General features: G+C 44.6%; 1 protein-coding gene across 4 annotated transcripts in view; it reads left to right on the top strand.

The window, feature by feature from the left end:
* The window catches only part of PDE8A (phosphodiesterase 8A), a 157,354-nt gene that overhangs the window by 128,527 nt on the left and 9,758 nt on the right, over positions 1-19,069 (top strand). For 3 of the 4 annotated variants that reach the window (XM_073882214.1, XM_073882213.1, XM_073882212.1), the window contains 5 exons: positions 1,441-1,639; positions 2,706-2,888; positions 4,023-4,240; positions 5,621-5,753; positions 8,182-8,349. In XM_073882214.1, the coding sequence (XP_073738315.1) occupies positions 1,441-1,639; positions 2,706-2,888; positions 4,023-4,240; positions 5,621-5,753; positions 8,182-8,349 (901 nt within the window). The remainder of the gene's footprint in view (positions 1-1,440; positions 1,640-2,705; positions 2,889-4,022; positions 4,241-5,620; positions 5,754-8,181; positions 8,350-19,069) is intronic. The other variant, XM_025893231.2, reaches the window with a different exon arrangement.

Genomic DNA, 19,069 nt, shown 5'->3' with positions numbered 1-19,069 from the left:
GTCCATGTGCAGCCTGGCAGACACACAGCTTAGCTCCGAGGGCCTCTGTGGAAAAAGCCCTCCAAGGAGTGTGGTTCTTCAGAGGCCGTGCCTGGTCAGGGAGGGAGGCTCTGGAAAGAGGAGCTGGGCAGCAGGTGCCCCTGACAGCCTGGGCCTACGAGGGATCAGGGAGGGCGGCCGGGTCGCCACTCCTGCAGACACAGCAGACTCAGGGCAAGTGCGAAGTTGAGCAAGTGACTCACCTTCTCTGGGTGGCACAGGTTTCTCTTATAAAATATGGATATTAGTTTTCTCTGTACATGGTGATAATGTTGAGACGGCAGCACGGAGTCCCACTCAGAGGATAGAACTAAAAATTAGAAATACACAGACACATTTGCTAAGAGCTATCCCCAGATCTCGGTTGCTGTGCTGGTGACAGGCCTAGAGCTACCCAAAACTCCGGTCATCCTGATCTGGGTGTGCTCACAGAGAGTGGGGGTGGGATTGGGATTTTACCTTCTGATTTGTGCCTCACTGGAAAAGAACAGTTGGCCACAGGGGTGTGTGGTTGACTTGGCACACCGAGCAGGCTGCCCTGTCAGGTGGTGGCCAGGCCCGGAGCTGCGGGAGAGGTGTGCTCTGTTGGCCTATGGGATAACTAACTCTTCACACCTCCTTCCGGTCTGTCCCCAAGACAGCCCTGCCCTTCAGTCATGCTCACCAGGAGTCAGCCTTCTGGTGTCTTCTGTTTCCATGTACCCCACATGGGCAAGGACAGTAGAAAGGATACTCCGAAAGCACATGAATCTTCGAACACCTGGCTTCTAGGTTAGTGACATTGCATTCATGGGACTCAGGCCAGGGCAGGTCAGTTCGAGCCCTGTGAGCCCGATGACCTCAGGATGCTGCCTCAGCAGGGCCGTTGCTTGACTTTCCAAGCTGAAGGCCAGATGCTGGATCAAGGTAACTTCTCAAGGAAGGGCCTGACTGGTGGCCTGTTGGTCACCTTCTCAGGGGAAACAGCTTCATGCTGCAGCACCCACCTCCAGATTATTGAGACCATTACATGACAGGTGATGGTGTCTGGCTCATATGCCGCCTTCAGAAACTTTTATTTGCTTCTAGACCAGACATCTGGCCGATAACATAGGTCTAGCGAGTGCAAAGGTGAGGCAAGGGTTCAAGCCCAGCATCACACTGATTTTGAGGAATCTACTGGTGTAAGTAGAAGTCTGAATGAGGAAGGGGGTGGTGAGCACACCTCGCTCCAGCCCCGGTTGGTGGTGGCTGCCGGGAGAAAGGGCCATGCTGCCCCGTGCCACTCGGGTGGGCTCCCCTCGCTGCCCACATGCTCTCTGAAGGCTTGCTCTGCTTTGCCGGTTGGGTCTGAACCTATTCAGAGCTCCCAACACTGGGCCCGTTTCTTTGTTTTAAGGCCGTGCATCTTTTTCTCTGTAGGCCTTTGATTTATCTTGGTCTCAAAATGTTTGCTCGCTTCGGAATCTGTGAATTCTTGAACTGCTCCGAGCCAACGCTGAGATCGTGGTTACAGATCATTGAAGCCAATTACCACTCGTCTAACCCCTACCACAACTCGACACACTCTGCCGACGTGCTTCACGCCACTGCCTACTTTCTTTGCAAAGAGAGGATAAAGGTGAGCTGCGTGTGTGCACCACGCCTAGCAGGCAGGAGCAGTGGGATGGGCTGCGGCCTCTCCCTCCACCGAGGTGCTCTGCGGGGGCACTGCTCAGGGGGTCCCCACCCGTGGGCCACCGGGCCCCGTGGAGGGTGCGGCCGCGTGGGGGGTCAGGCAAGAGGCTGCGCTGCGGCTCTGCAGATTCGATAGGTCAATTCATGACGTGAGCCCTGCTCTTCAGTGGGAGTGTAAGGAGCGGATTGGTCCCCATGGAGAAAACCAGCAGGAACAGTTGGCTGCAACTTGTCTGTAGGCTCAGAGTGAGACCCCCCCAGAACAACAGCCCTAACTGTTTGCAGAGCACCACCTAAGGTGCCCCCGTACCCACCCCATCCCTCAGTGTCAGCTGGGGTTGAGGCCAAGTTGATCCTTGCCCCGCTCTGCTCCCGCCTGGGGTTGCCGGCCCCCAGGCCAGAGTTCCACCAGCCAAGAGGACACCCAGGTCAGAAACCTGGAAGCATTTTCTGTTCTCTCCTCTCCCCAAGCCCGTGTCATCCAGTAGGTCCTGTGACCTTGCCTACCGGGGCCCCCAGTGTCCTCAGGATTATCTCCACCTCACGATGCCCCTGAGCCGTCCTAGTGAGGGCCCTGCTTTCTCCTCTCCCTGGTACCACTTGAGTACTCCTGCCCCCGCCCCCCGTGGAACTCCCCCACACTGCTGTCAGCACGAGCTTTCTGAAACAGCACATGTGACCATGCTGTTCCCAGGAGCGGCTTCCCACCTCCTACAGGACTTAAACTCCACAGTAGGAGGATTCGCAGGTTCCGACACACAGGCCCCGTGTGGGCCGTGCTAAACCACTGAGGTTTCTGGCACTCCTGCCCTTGGTCTGCTGTTGCCTTTGCTGCTACTGGCTTCCCTGTGTCCCCGCTGTCCCTCAGGGATCCATCCCAGCCTTCGTTCCTCCAGGGAGCCTTGCCTGGACTACCCTCCTCCCCACCCCCGGTCCTGACTTCAGTGCCCCTTTTCTGTGTGTCCCCTCCACGTGGGCCTGCTCCTGAGATGACTGCATTTGCACAGCAGGTCTGTCCTGCTCCGCTGACTCAGTGCAGGGGCCACTGGCCCTACTGGTGGCCAGTCCCACCTGGCTCAGAGTCCCCCTGGGCGCTGACTGGCAGCTTGAGGTCCAGCTTTGAGGCAGCAGGAAAGAGGAGAAGAGGTTATGGTACGGGGAGCTTCACGGAAGAGAGGTTCCAGTCGAGGAAGGTAACCCACTGCCCACCTCCAAACCAAGCTCCTAAGAAAGCTTTTCACGTTGTAAATGACTTCATTAGGGAAATTTTCAAAGCAGCAACTAGACTTGCACAGATCTGCCAAAGTATTTGTGTTCTTTCCATCAACATCCATCATAAAATGGCTCAGAGGGTCCAGGGAGTTCTGTGGCATTGCCATTTCAGTTTCAGAAGAACTCAAGAGCAGAAGGATCCAACCACGGGTTTTGTATCTAAGAACAGGGCTTCTTGAGGGGGGAGACCGCCGTGTCATTGCCTGGTGTCCTGGCACCTGGGGACAGCCCCACAGGGCCATGGCAGGCAGGCAGAGCATTTTAAATAATTTTAAGAAACCAACACAATGAGAAATCTATTAAGACCTATAGAATGAGAAGACCAAATGATAATCCAAAATGGTTCTTTGAAATAACCAAGAAAATTAAATTCTAGCCAAACTAATCAAGAAATGCAGAAAGAAGAAGGTGCCAGACACTTCTGTAAGAGGTCAGTACCGTGGAAGTAGTTCTTAACCTGTCGACAAAATTCTTCATAATCTGGCTCCTGACTCAGATCATCAGTGAGTTCTTCAGCCCCTTGAGGGATTTTTTCCAAGTTACATAAACCTTTTCAGAGACTTGAAAATGATGGAGAACTTCCAGATTGTTTTACCAAACTCACAAAACCCTGACATCAACCTGACAAAAATCGTACCAAAAGGGAGGGAAACACTAGACCAACCCTGTTAACGTAAGTGATGCACATTTTAAATTATTTCTCTCTCTCAATAATACTAGTTTATGTTGGTCCAAATCAGTATCTCAGACTTTCTGTGATGGGTTTAGAGCCAGGTTGGCTGCGGAGGTGCCTCCTGTCTGTTGAGGACACCTCGTATTTGGGTAAGTCCTTAACTTGTGTGAGACCAGGAATCAGATAATGTTCTCTCATTAACAAACACAAACATGCAACTGTTTTTCAGCAGATGTAGGGAAACAAGATTTGCTCAACATTATGCTTTTCTCAGCAATCTGGGATATTTTTCCCTTAAAGTAATAGGGCAGTAAGGAGACTACAGAAGGCTTCCCTGCTTTCAGGGCCAAGCTCCCGTTTTTACAAGCTCTCTTGTTCGCAGCAAACTTTAGACCCGGTTGATGAGGTCGCTGCGCTTATTGCAGCCACCGTCCACGACGTGGACCACCCTGGGCGAACCAACTCGTTCCTGTGCAATGCTGGAAGCGAGCTGGCCGTCTTGTACAACGACACTGCGGTGCTGGAGAGCCACCACGCGGCCTTGGCCTTCCAGCTGACCGCCCGAGATGACAAATGCAATATCTTCAAGAACATGGAGAGGTGAGAGCGCTGAGTAGGGGAGCACGCCGGCCCCCCCAACAGCTTGGGGGTACGATTCACGTACTCGAGAATTCTCTTGTTTCAAGTGTGCAGAGGTTGTCAGGCTATTCAGAGCCGTGCGGTCATCACCTCAGTCAACTTGAGAACATCTCCATCCTCCCCCACAAAGCACCTCAGACTCGTTGGCAGTCACTTCCCGGTCCCCGCTCAAATCCCCCAGCCACAAGCACCCGTGGGTGCACCTTGTGTCCCCATAGATCTGCCAGTTCTGCACATTTCCTAATAAATGGGAGCACCCCCCCCCCCAACGGTCTTTTGTGACTGGCTTCTCTCTCTTAGCACGATGCTTTCAAGGTTCAGCTCTTTTATGTCTTGGCATTTCGAGGTGGCAAAGTGTAATGCTGACATCTTGAGCTTCTCAAGACTCAGAGAAGCTGTCATCTTCCAGCTCTGCTCCAAACACTCCACTCTGCCCTCCTGGGCCCAGCATGCTTCTCGGCAGTGTCAGTGTTCAAATGTTACTTTGAGGAAGCCTCCCCTGACCCCTCAGTGCCAGGTTCCTTCACAGCACTTGTCACATATTTACATCATCATTTTTCACTACTTGGCTAATGCCTGATTGGATTCTTAAGTTCTGTAAGTAGCCACTGCCCTTTGTTCGTCAGTGTATCCTCAGTGTCTAGCATGGTCTGTGGGAGGGACTTCATAAATAATAGGTGGAAGACAATTTGGATTGGTATGGAACATTTTATAAGGGAATTTAAAAAAAAGGAGAGTCCTGATTTTACAAAACTTCCTTTTGCCATGTTCTGGAATTTCAGTAGGTTTTATTCATAGTTGCTGGTATAGACATCAGTTAGCTCTGGAAAAATACACAAGACCCTGGTAACCTGGGTTGTGTCCAGGGAAAGCAAGGGGGTGACTGGAGAAGGGGTTGGACAGAGAGAAATGTCACAAAATGATTGACTAAAACCAAGGGCCGGAGGAAGAGGTACCCAGGTATTCCCTATGGGCTGCTCAGCTGTCCGAAGTTTCTGGGCACTGAAATTGTTGACTCTCAGGGTTTCTCTGTAGGGGCTACATTCTTCATAACCACAGATCTCTGCCTTTGTTCACCCCTGCTGTGTTCTCTTAGTCTAAGAGCTATGCCCCTTATGCTACAGAATGACCAACATTGCACATGTAACAAGCTTCCCGATTTTAACCTCTGCTCAGGTTCCCCTTGCTAATGATCTTGTTTCAAAGTGTTCCTTGCAACTTCCCGTCACATGAGAGTTTTACCACAGTGGATGCTGTCCTAGAGAAGAGACGGTTTCCAGGAGCACGTGCCTGCTCTGGATGGGTCCTCTATAGCGCCCTCTCATTTGTCGTCTGAAACAGGAATGACTATCGGACACTGCGCCAGGCTATCATCGACATGGTCTTAGCCACAGAAATGACAAAGCACTTTGAGCATGTCAACAAATTTGTCAACAGCATCAACAAGCCCATGGCAGCACTCGAAGTAAATGGGGTAAGGAAGACCGACTGGAAGGAGAGCCTGTGTTTGGGGCCCTTATCCCTTGTGTCTTGTGGGGAAACCGGGTACGATGTGATGAGCTGTGGAAGACTTCCCCAGTAGTTCCTTGGATTTAATTTCCATTGGTTGAAAAGTTATTTATACAAACCTGTCAGGAAAAAATTAAGACCTCCAAAAGGAGATGTGGGAACTCTGGAACTAACTTCAGGTTGGGTGGACCTGTGCATTCTCACACTCTTCCCCTCGCCCTCTGCTTGGGCATCCTGGGATCAGTCGGAGCCCTTGAGGTCTCCCCCACCTACTCCCCACTGTGCACATGCTGTGGCAGCACTGCTGGTCTCTGTCACGGGAGGGGGAGGCTGAGAAGGACCCGGTATTTTGGTCCCCAAGGGTGACGTTATTGTTGGACATCATTTCTGGATTTGAGGCCTGGAGTCCACAATGACTGCCTGGCAAGGACATTAAACCTCTGGCCAGCCAGGAGACCACGGCTAAGGCAGCAGATGGATCTGAGTTCCATCCCGGTGTGCTTCACCAGTTCCTGGTCTGTAGAATGGGCCGAATAAAGCTGAAGGCATAGGACTGGTGGGCAGGGGACAAGGTAGGCACTGAATAAATGGCACCTGTTATACTAGATTCAGCGTGAGATCACCTACAGCATATATTTTCACGTACTCCTTCCGTTGAGGCCCTACCACCTCCCCCACATACACTGAACATGTTGGCACCAGCTTACAGTCTTTTCCACAGCCCAGCCCACCCCCCGCTCCTGTCACCATCCTGAGAGTCTTTACCAGGCACAGCGATGGTTTATCCTATGAGGCTAGGATCGCCGTTCCTTGAATTCTGACCCCACTTGACTCCTGCAACTCATCTGGCCATCGCCTTTGTCCCTGGCTTTCTAGATTATTACCCCCTTCACACTTGTTCCTCTTTAATCCGATTCGAAACCCACTGAGAACTCTGCTTCGTTCACCCACCCGTTCTCTGTCGTCCTGCTTCTGACTTCACTTCCTTTCCAAGGACTTCCAGTGTGGAAGCACCCACATCCTTTTTTAATGGCTCCCGCCATCCTGGACAGGATGTCAACCAGGCCACCGCTCCTGGCCAACTCCATGCCACAGTCTTGGTTTCTTCCATCAAGTCTGGGCAGGTCCCAGACTCAAGCTGAGGATTCTGTTCCATCTCTCAGCTGTTAGTACTTGGGGTTACTTCTGAGACTGGAAATCAATCTGGTGAGCAGAGGAGGGACAAAGTAATATGAAAGTTAAAGGTTACAGCTAGCAGGACCAAACTGTAGTCACACAGCTGGAGAGAGGAGTCAACACCAAGCTGGTTGGTGGTGGGAAACTTGGGGCAAGGAGACCTATCGAGGCAGCCTTGGTCATGTCCACTGTGGCACTCTCCAGGAGAAGAGGCAGCCTGGGCTCTGGATGGGCACATGCCCATCTTCATGGCATATCTGTCCCCATTGAGATGGGACCATCAGGCCTTTTTAGATCATTGCGATTACTCGATGGAACCACCTGCTTGACATCTTTGGAAACATAAGGAGACTAGCTTGTTGCGGTCTCTTGACAGTGCTCTTTGCCCTGGTACTCCCTTTTCCCACCTGAATTTGCTTCGGAGGGCTTAACTACCAGGGCCGTTATACCACAGGTTAAGAATCCATACCAGTGGCGTGCCTTTAAACCAGAAGCATGTGGTACTATGAATAGACAGAGCCCACAACTAAAGATAGACCTGAAGTTCTTGTCCACAGCTACCCAGCTGAGCCAGGATAAGTCTCTTAACCACTCTGAGTCCCAGTGTCCTCATGTATAAAATACAATAGTAAATAATACTGCTTTTTGTGCCTACCATAAATCCTTGTGAGTGAAGATCAAAAGAGAATGACTATTAAGTATCACTGTATCTGACAAATCTGGGTACACCGACAGCTGATTCTCAAGTTCACACCTATCACGGGACTGGGTTAGGGGTTGGGTTGTGCAAAGCAGGGAGCCTGGTGCACCACAGGATTCTTTTTGGTGAAAGAGCAGAGAAACCTATGTTTACAGTTCACACTTTTTTTTAGTAGGTACAAAAAAGATAACTGCTTATGTCCCAAGGGAGAGCAGTAGCAACAGAACAAAGAAAAAGCAACTGTGAGAAATAACTGGAGTGGGAAGAAAAGAGCCAAGAAGAGGGGAGGGGCACAAAGACAATCTCGAGTGCTACCCTCTACTCTTGGGTCCTGCCGGAATCTCACTGGACACAGTGAGGGGCTGAGCTCAGTGCTCGGATTATACTCCTCACTGTTCCGTGAAACGCCTTACTTGTAGATCCTGGTCAGTGCCTTACTGTGTACAGTGGGGCCACACCTGTAAGACAGGGCTTAGTACCAGGGAACCCACTTTGATTGCGTTCTCTCGTGTTTTAGGAAGTGAATAGAGATGAAGAAGCCATAAACACTATGCTCAGGACTCCAGAGAACCGGACTCTGATTAAACGAATGCTGATTAAATGCGCAGATGTGTCCAATCCCTGCCGACCCCTGGAGCAGTGCATTGAGTGGGCTGCACGCATCTCAGAAGAATATTTTTCTCAGGTGAGATGCAGCCTCTTAAGTTCCTTAACAGAGAGAAACACAATACGACCATTAGAGGTAAGGGGCTTAACACTAGGAAATAGAGTTTTAAGTGAAATTCTGTCTTTGAAGAGCACTTCTTGCATTACAGGTTTACCAGGAATGAATTCGACTAGTTTTACCTTATCTGAAAATGTATTTGCCTTCTTTCTTGCAGAGTATCTTCACTGACTATAGAATCCTGGGTTAACAATTTTCTCCTAACAGCATTTTACATTGTTGTCTGCCCTTCATATTGTCTCTGGGTAGAAAAAGTTCTTGTGGGACAGGAAAAAAAATTAGAAAATGCAAGGGCTAGAAGTTTTGCAAATTTATTGAAAGCACATACATACATGCTGCATCCAAGAGGGTAGGAAGGGACACAGACACCACGAAGGAGCCAAACGGACCTGCAGGGCTGCCCATGGCAGCGAGGGACACTGCAGGCACAGAGGGGAGAGGAGCAGACCCCCACCAGGAAGACAAATCCCCATAACATTTGGCTTTGAAAAACAGAGGGGTTTAACTTTCTAATCAGTGGGGCTTTTAACCTGGAACTTGAAAAATCAGTGGACTTCAGGGGGCCTGGGTGGCACCACCCCAAAGTGACTCCTGCCGCAGGGAGAGGGGAGGAAACCCACACATACTAGTTCAGCTGTGGCCCCAGCAGTAGTCTGGTCTGACCCAATTCAAGCCCCAGACAGACCCACTAACAGCATGGGGACCAAACCCTACTCACAATAGGCACAGATAGCCATTTCGACTGAAGGCAAACATGGCACAGCAACACACATAGGAGACACCCCGTAAGCACCAGGTTCTGGTGAACAAGAGCCACTGCACTGCAGGGCACTACAGAACCTCTCCTTCTTAAGGCCCCTACTTTCAAGAGCGGCAGACGTAGCTGAATTTCCAAACACAGAGCCAAAATGAGACAGAGGAGCAGGTCCCAAATGAAAGAGCAGGATAGACTCCCAAGAGATCTAAGTGGAAAACGATAATATGCTTGATGAAGAATTTAAAATAATGGTAAGAAAGATGCTAACTGGACTTGAGAGAAGAGCGGAAGACCTCAGTGACACCCTCAACAAAGAGAAGACATGAAGAACCAGTCAGAGATAAAGAACTCGAAGAACTCAATAACTAAAATTAAAACTACACTAAAGGGAATAAACAGAGGAAGGAGAAGAACAGGTCCGTGACCTGGAGGACAGAGTGATGGAGACGCACCAAGCTGAGTATGAGAAAGAAGGGAACAGAGTAGATTGAGGGAACTCAAGTGACACCATCAAGCACAATAACATTTCATTATAGGGACCCCAGAAGAGGAAGAGGAAGAAAAGGGGGCAGAAAATTTGTTTGAAGAAATAGCAGAAAACTTCCTGAATCTGGGGAAGGAAACAAATCCAGATCCAGGAGGCACAGAGAGGCGCCAGCAAAATCAACCAAGGGATTCCCACACCAAGGCCCATAGTAATTAAAATGGCAAAAAGTAGTGATCTTCAGAGCATTTTTTTTTAAGAAAATGTTATTTTTTTGTGAGAGACACAGCAAGAGAGGGAACACAAGCAGGGGGAGTGGGAGAGGGAGAAGCAGGCTTCCCGCGGAGCAGGGAGCCCCATGCAGGGCTTGATCCCAGGACCCTGGGACCATGACCTGAGCCAAAGGCAGACGCTTAATGGCTGAGCCACCCAGGTGCCCCAGAGCATTTTTTAAAGCAACAAAAGAAAATAGTTACATAAAAGGGAAACCCCATAAGACTACCAGCTGAGCCTTCAGCAGAAACTTGGTAGGCCAGAAGGGTGTGGCATGATATATTCACAGTGCTGAAAGGGAAAAAACCCTACAACCGACAATATCTGGCAAGGCCATTATTCAGAATAGGAGAGAGAAAGACTTTTGTAGATCCACAAAAGAATTCATCACCACTAAAGCAGTTGTACAAGAAATGTGAAAGGGGATTCTTTGAATGGGAAGGAAGGACCATAGGCAGGATTAAGAAAAGTAGGAAGCAAAACAGTAATATTAAGTATATCTATAAAAAAAATCCATCAGTGGATTCACAAAATGAAAGGATGTAAAAAGTATGATACCATCTACCTAAAATGTGGGGAAGAGAGGAATAAAAATTTAGTGCTTTTAAAGCCTTTTTAAGATTTTATTTATTTATTTAATTGACAGAGAGAGAAAGGGAACACAAGCAGGGGGAGGGGGAGCGGGAGAGGGAGAAGCAGGCTTCCTGCCGAGCAGAGAGCTCAATGTGGGGCTTGATCCTAGGACTCTGGGATCATGACCTGAGCTGAAGGCAGTTGCTTAATGACTGAGCCACCCAGGCGCCCCCAAATTTAGTGCTTTTGGAAAGGGTTCAAATGTAAGTGACCATTAACTTAATATAGACTGCTATATGCATAAGGTATTATATATAACCTAATGGTAACCACAAGTCAAAAACTGGTAATAGGCAAAAATAAAGAGGAAGAATCCAAGTATCTTACCAAAGAAAGCCAATTAATCGTGAGAGAAGAGAGCAAGGGAAGAAAAGAACAGAGAAGAACTACAAAACAACCATAAAACAAGTAACAAAATGGCAGTGAATACATACCTGTCAGTATTACTTTGAATGTAAATGGACTAAACAATGAGAAGACATAGGGCGATGGATTAGATAAAAAATTAAGACCCATCTGTAGGCTGCCTACAACAGACTCATTTCAGACCTAAAGACATGCAGGCTGAGAGTGAAGGGATGAAAAAGCATTTGTCATACAAATAGGTGTGAAAAGAAAGCCAGGGTAGTAATACTTGTATAAGACAAAATAGACTTTAAAACAAAAGATTCTAACAAGAAACAAAGAAGGATAGTACATAGTCATAAAGGGAACAATCCAACAAAGTGTAACAGTTGTAACTATTTGTGCACCAAACACTGGAACACATAAAGCAGCTAATCACAAATGTAAAGGAAGTAATCAATAGTAATACAATAATAGTAGGAGACTTTAATATGCACTTACGCCAATGGATAGATCATCCAAACAGAAAATCAACAAGAAAACAATGGCTGTGAATGACACATTAGACCAGATGGATCTAACAGATATATCCAGAACATTCCACCCTAAAACAGAATATTCTTTTCAAGTGTACATTGAACATACTCCATAACAGATCACATATTAGGCAAAAAAAAAAAAAAAACAACCCCCAAATTTGGAGTGATACCATGCATCTTGTTCCAACCCACAAAGCTATGACACTAGAAATCAACCACAGGAGAAAATCTGAAAAAGAATGCAAATACATGGAGGTTAAATAACATGCTACTAAACAATGAATGGGTCAACCAAGAAATCAAAGAGGAAATAAAAAAAGTACATGGAGACAAATGAAAATGAAAACACAATGGTCCAAAATCTTTGGGATGCACCAAAAGCTGTTCTAGGAGGGAAGTTTTATAGCAATACAGGCCTACCTCAAGAACCAAGAAAAATCTCAATCTAACCTTACACTGAAAGGATCAAGAAGAAAAAACACAACCCATAAGCAGCAGAAAGAAGGAAATAGTAAAGATTAGAGCAGAAGCAAAAGAGAAACAAACACCAGTAAAACCAATCAGTGAAACCTGGAGCTGGTTCTTTGGAAAGATCAACAAAATTGATAAACCTTTAGCCAGACTCATTAAAAAAGAGAGAGGGGCGCCTAGTTGGCTCAGTTGGTTGAGTGGCTGCCTTGGGCTCAGGTCATGATCTCAGGGTCCTGGGATCAAGCCCCACATCAGGCTCCCTGCTCAGTGGGGAGGCTGCTTCTCCCTCTGTCCCTTCCCCACCCACTCATTCTCTCTCTCAAATAAAAAATCTTAAGAGAGGTTTCTAGGAAGAAGTTGCTGTGGCTGAGGTCGAAGAGGTTGCTGCCTGTGTTCTCCTTTAGGATTTTGATGGACTCCTGTCTCACATTTAGGTCTTTCAACCATTTTGAGTCTATTTTTGCGTGTAGCATAAGGAAATGGTCCAGTTTCAATGACGTGGATGGAACTGGAGGGTATTATGCTGAGCGAAACAAATCAGAGAAAGACATGTATCATATGATCTGATATGAGGAATTCTTAATCTCAGGAAACAAACTGAGGGTGGTGGGGGGGTGGGAGGGATGGGGTGGCTGGGTGATAGACATTGGGGAGGGTATGTGCTATGGTGAGCACTGTGAATTGTGTAAGACTGTTGAAACTCAGACCTGTACCTCTGAAACAAATAATACATTATATGTTAAAAAAGAAGCAGGGGGGGAATCGGAGGGGGAGACGAACCATGAGAGACGATGGACTCTGAGAAACAAACTGAGGGTTTTAGAGGGGAGGGGGGTGGGGGGATGGGCTAGCCTGGTGATGGGTATTAAAGAGGGCACGTACTGAATGGAGCACTGGGTGTTATACACAAACAATGAACCATGGAACACTACATCAAAAACTAATGATGTAATGTATGGTGATTAACATAATAAAATTTAAAAAAAACCTCCAAATCAGAAAGAGAAATCACAACCAATGTCACAGAAATACAAAGCATTATGAGATTATGAAAAATGACATGCCAACAAATTGGACAATCTAGAAAAAAATAAATTCCTAGACACACATAACCTCCCAAAACTGAACCAGGAAAAATAGAAAATTTGAACAAACCTATTATCAGCAATTAAATTGAATTGAATTCTGAACAAACAGAAGTCCAGGTCCAAAGGGCTTCACAGGTGAATTCTACCAAACATTTCAAGAAGAGTGAATACCTATTCTTCCCAAACTATTCCAAAAAATAGAAGAGGAGGGAAAGCAATTCATTCTATGGGGCCAGCATTACCCTGATACCAAACCTAGATAAGACACTACAAAAAAGAGAACTACAGACCAATATCTTAATGAACTGAACATAGATTCAAAAACCCTCAACAAAATATTAGCAAACGAAATCCAATAATATATTAAAAAATTCATTCACCACCATCAAGTAGGATTTATTCCTGGGATGCAAGGGTGGTTCAATATTTGCAAATCAGTGTGATATATCACGTCAACAAGAGAAAGGATAAAAACCATATGATCATTTCAAGAGATGTAGAAAAAGCATTTGACAAAGTACAACATCCATTCATGATTTAAAAAAAACCTTTAACAAAGTAGGTTTAGAGGGGACAAACTTCAACATAGTAGAGGCCATAGGTGAAAAACCCAAAGCTGGGGTGCCTGGGTGGTGCAGTTGGTAAAGTGTCCAACTCTTGGTTTTGGCTTAGGTCATGTGAGATCTCAGGGTCATGAGGTCAGGCCCCACATCGGGGCTCTATGTTGAGTGCAAAGTCAATTTGAGGGTCTCTCTCCCTCTTCCTCTGCCCCTCCCACTTGTGCTCTCTCACTCAAATAAATAAATCTTCAAAAAAGCCACACAGCTAACTTCATATTTAGTGGTGAAAAACTAAGAGCTTTCCCCCTAAGATCAGGAACAAGACAAGGATGTCCACTCTAACCACTTTAATTCAACATAGTACCAAAAGTCCTAGCCACAGCAAACAGACAAGAAAAAGAAAAGACATGCAAATTGGTAAGAAAGAAGTAAAACTTTCACTATTTGCAGATGACATGATACTATATATAGAAAATCCTAAAAACTCCACCAAGGGGGGGGCGCCTGGGTGGCTCAGGTCATGATGCCAGGGTCCTGGGATCAAGACCCACGTCAGGCTCCCTGCTCAGTGGGGAACCTGCTTCCCCTTCTCCCCACTCACTCGTGCTCTGTCTCCTATCTCTGTCTCTCTCTCAAATAAGTAAATAAAATCGTTAAAAATAAGACTCCACCAAAAAACTAGACCTGATAAATTAATTCAGTAAGGTCACTGCATATATAATCAATGTACAGAAATCCACTGCAAGTCTGTCTACTAATAATGAAGTAATAGAGAAATTAAGAAAATCCCATTTATAGTTGCAGCAAAAATAATAAAATACCTAGGAACAAACTTAACCAAGGAGATGAGAAACCTGTATTCCGAAAGCTATAGAACACTAATGAAAGAAATTGAAGATAACACAAATGGAAAAATATTCCATGCTCATGGGTTTAGAGAATATTGTTAAAATGTCCATACTACCCAAAGCAATCTACAGACTTAATGCAACCCCTATCAAAATACCAATAGCATCTCTCACAGAACTAGAACAAATAAGCCTACAATTTGTATCGAACCACAAAATACCCTGAATAGCTAAAGCAATCTTGAAAAAGGAGGAAAAAACTGGGAGATATACTACAAAGCTACAGTTATCAAAACAGTATGGTGCTGGGACAAAAACAGACACAGAGATCAATGGACCAGAATAGAGAGCCCAGAAATAAACCCACAACTATATGGTCAATTAATCTTCAACAAAGGAGGCAAGAATATGCAATGGGAAAAAGACAGTCTCTTCAATAATTGGTGCTGGGAAAACGGGACAGCTACATGCAAAAGAATGAAATTGGACCATTTCTTAAACTATACACAAAAATAAACTCAAAAAAGGGGCACCTGGGTGGCTCAGTCGTTGGGCATCTGCCTTCGGCTCGGGTCATGGTCCCAGGGTCCTTGCATCGGGCTCCCTGCTCCGCGGGAAGCCTGCTTCTCCCTCTCCCACTCCCCCTGCTGGTGTTCCCTCTCTATGTCTCTGTCAAATAAATAAAAACTTAAAAAAAAAAAAAAACAAACCTCAAAATGGATTAAAGACCGAAATTTGAGAGTTAAAGCCATAAAAATCCTAGAAGAGAGTATAGGCAGTAATTTCTCTGACATCTAACATTTTTCTAGATCTGTCTCCTATGAAACAAAAGCAAAATATACTACTGGGACTACATCAAAATTAAAAGCTTGTGCCCAGCAAAGGAAACAATAAAAGGCAACCTATGGAATGGGATACAGTATTGCAAATGACCTCCCGTAAAGGGTTGTATCCAAAATATATAAAGAACTTGTACAGCTCAACACCAAAAAAAAAAAAAAATCCAATTTAAAAATGGGCAGAAGACATGAACGAACATTTCTCCAAGGAAGAACTACAGACAGCCCACAAACACATGAAAAGATTCTCAACATGACTCATCATCAGGGAAATGCAAATCAAAACTACAGTGAGATATCACCTCACACCTGTCAGAATGGCTAAAGAACATGACAACAAGTGTTGGTAAGGATGTGGAGAAAAAAGAACCCTCTTGCACTGTTGTTGGGAATGCAAACTGGTGCAGCCATTGTGGAAAACAATATGGAGGTTCCTCAAAAAATGAAAAACAGAATTACCACATGACCCAGCAATTCCACTACTGCGTATTTACCCAAAGAATAGGAAAACACTAATTTGAAAAGATATATGCACCTTTCAGTTTATTGCATTATTTACAATAACCAAAATATGGAAGCAACTCAACTGTCCATCAATAGATGAATGGATAAAGAGGTAGTGTGTGTATATATATATAACGGAATATTACTCAACCTTAAAGAATAAAATCTTGCCATTTGCAACAACATAGATGGAGCTAGAGAGTATAATGCTAAGCTAAATCAGTCAGAGAAAGACAAATACCATATGATTCCACTCAAATGTGAAATTTAAGAAGCGAAACAAAAAAAGACACTTTAATATGGAGAACAAATATGCTTATCAGAGGGGAGGTGGGAGGGAGGTTGGGTGAAATAAGGTAAAGGGGATTAAGAGTACACTTCTCCATCAAAAAACTAATGATGTAATATATGGTGATTAACATAATAAAAAAATTTTAAAAAATACACTTCTCATGATGAGCGCCAAGTAATGTACAGAATTACTGAATCACCAAATTGCAACTGAAACAAATATAATGCTGTATGTTAATTATACTTGAATTCAAAAAAATTTTTTAAGGAAAAAAAGGCCAGAAGACACTGGAACAACATCTTCAATTTGTCTTTAGGACAAAACTGGCAACCTGGAATTCTGTATCCAATGAAAATATCCTTCCAGAATGAAGGGAAAATAAGCACATTGTCAAATAAGGAAAAGCTAACAATTCATCACCAGTAAACCTGCAATAGAAGAAATGCTAAAGGAGGTTCTTGAAGCTGAAAGGAAAGGATACCAGATACAAACTTGGATCCTCAGAATGGGATGCAAAGTGCCAAAACCCAATGAGATATTACCACACCTGTCAGAATGGCTATTAACAAAAAGATAATAACAAGCGTTGGCATGGATGTTGAGAAAAGGGAGCCCTTGTGCACTGTTGGTGAGAATGGATATTGGTGCATCCACTATTAAACACTGTGGAGGTTACTCAGAAAATTAGAAACATCATATGGTCCAGCTATTTGACTTTGGAGTATTTATTTGAAGAAAACGACACAGTAACTTGAAAAGATTTATGCACCTCCAGGTTCCCTGAAGCATTATTTACATTAGCCAAGATATGGGAATAACCTGTGTCCATTAATGGATGAATGGATAAAGAAGACATGGTATCTGTATACAATGGAATATTATTCGACCTTAAAAAAAATGAAATCTTGCCATTTGTGATAACATGGATGGACCTTGAGGGCATTATGCTAAATGAAAATAGAGAAGGACAAGAACTATATGATCTCACTTATGTTTGGAATCTTACCACAAGAAAAAAAATTATGTGTGGTGGAGGATATTGACTTATTGTAGTGAGCATTTTGCAGTATAAACAAGTATGGACTCATGTTGTATATCAATTATACCTCAATTAAAAAAAGAAACACTTGGGGCGCATGGGTGGCTCAGTTAATGTGAGACCTGAAACCATAAAAATCCTTGAAGAGAGAATATGCAGTAATCTTTGACATCATCCATAGAAATATTTTTCTAGATCTGTCTCCTGAGGCAAGGGAAATAAAAACAAAAATAAACTACATTAAAATAAAAAGTTTCTGCACAGCAAAGGAAATAATAAAACTAAAAGGCGACCTACAGAATGGGTGAAGATATTTGCAAATGACATATCTGATAAAGGGATACTAACCCTTTAGTTTGGGGTGGTTTTGGTTTCTTTGTAGAAATTTACAAACTGTCCGATAAATATGATACAACTCAATACTCAAGAAAACAAATACTGCAATTTAAAAATGGGCAGAAGACATGAACAGACATTTCTTCAATGACGACATACAAATGGCCAGAGTACGTGAGAAGATGTTCAACATCACACATCATCAGGGAAATGCAAATCAAACCTACAATGAGGCATCACCTCACACCTGTCAGAATGGCTTCAAATCAAAACACAAGAAACAAAGGTTGGCGAGGATGTGGAGAAAAAGGATCCCTCGTGCACTGTTGGTGGGAAGGCAAGCTGGGGCAGCCGCTGTGGACAACAGTGTGGGGGCTCCTCCAACAGTTGAAAAGAGAGCTACCCCAGGATCCAGCAATCACAATGGGTATTTACCCAAAGAATACAAAAGCACTAATTGAAAGGGATACATGCACCCCTACATTTATAGAGCATTATCTAAAACAGCCAAATTATGGAAGCAGCCCAAGTATCCATTGATTGATGAATGGATAAAGAAGATGTTGTACATATATACAATGGAATATTATTCAGCCATAAAAAAAGAATGAAATCTTGCCATTTGCAACAACATGGATGGAGCTAGAGAGTATAATGCTAAGTGAAATAAGTCAGAGAAAGACAAATACCGTATGATTTCACTCCTTTGTGAAATTTAAGAAACAAACAAGCAAAGGGGAAAAAACAGACAAACCAAGAAACGGCCTCTTAGCTATAGAGAACAAACTGATGGATACCAGAGGGGAGGTGGGTGGGGGAGATGGGGATTAAAGAGTACACTTGTATTACAGTGATGAAAAAAATAGAATGAAAATAGATAAGAAAAGGCCCTAAAGGCAATGACTTAGATTTCACTTTAAGAAACTAGAAAAGACCAAGCATATAGGAAAGAAATAATATTTAAGAGCAAAACATGAGGAAATGGAGAAAACAGAAATTAACACAGCCAAAAGTTGACTGAGAAAATTAACAAAATTTCCCAGTATCTAACTAGAATGATTAAGAAGAGAAAGAGAGGGCGCCTGGGTGGCTCAGATGGTTAAGCGTCTGCCTTCGGCTCAGGTCATGATCCCAGGGTCCTGGGATCGAGTCCTGCATCGGGCTCCCTGCTCCGTGGGAGCCTGCTTCTCCCTCTGCTTCTCTCTCTCTCTCTCTCTCTCTCCCTCCCTCTATCTCTCTCATGAATGAATAAATAAAATCTTAAAAAAAACTTTTAAAAAAAAAAAGAAGAGAAAGAGAACACAAATTACCAGTATTAAGAATGAAAAAGGTATTGTCATAGTCTTACAGATATTAAACATATAATTTTTAAGGTACCAACAAATTTGACAACTTAAATGCCTTAAAAACTACAGTTTACCCAAACTGACAAGATAAAACAATCACCTGAGAAGTCCTGTATTAAATTATTTATCAAAATTTACTCTTAAAGATTTTCCCACAAAGCAAATTCTAGGCCCATATGGCTTCACTGAGGAATTCTATCAAACATTTAAGGAGGAAATAACACCCGTCTTACAAAATTGTATTAAAAGATAGAGGTGGGGGCAGGGAGGGCGCCTGGCTGTCTCACTCAGTAGAACATGGACTCGATCCTCAGGGTCCCCTGAGGG

Source organism: Callorhinus ursinus, unplaced genomic scaffold, assembly GCF_003265705.2.
Source record: "Callorhinus ursinus isolate GAN/ISIS: 27379988/994484 unplaced genomic scaffold, GSC_fseal_2.0 scaffold45, whole genome shotgun sequence".
NCBI classification, from domain to species: Eukaryota; Metazoa; Chordata; class Mammalia; order Carnivora; family Otariidae; genus Callorhinus; species Callorhinus ursinus.
This window is presented reverse-complemented; position numbering and strand designations above follow the sequence as displayed.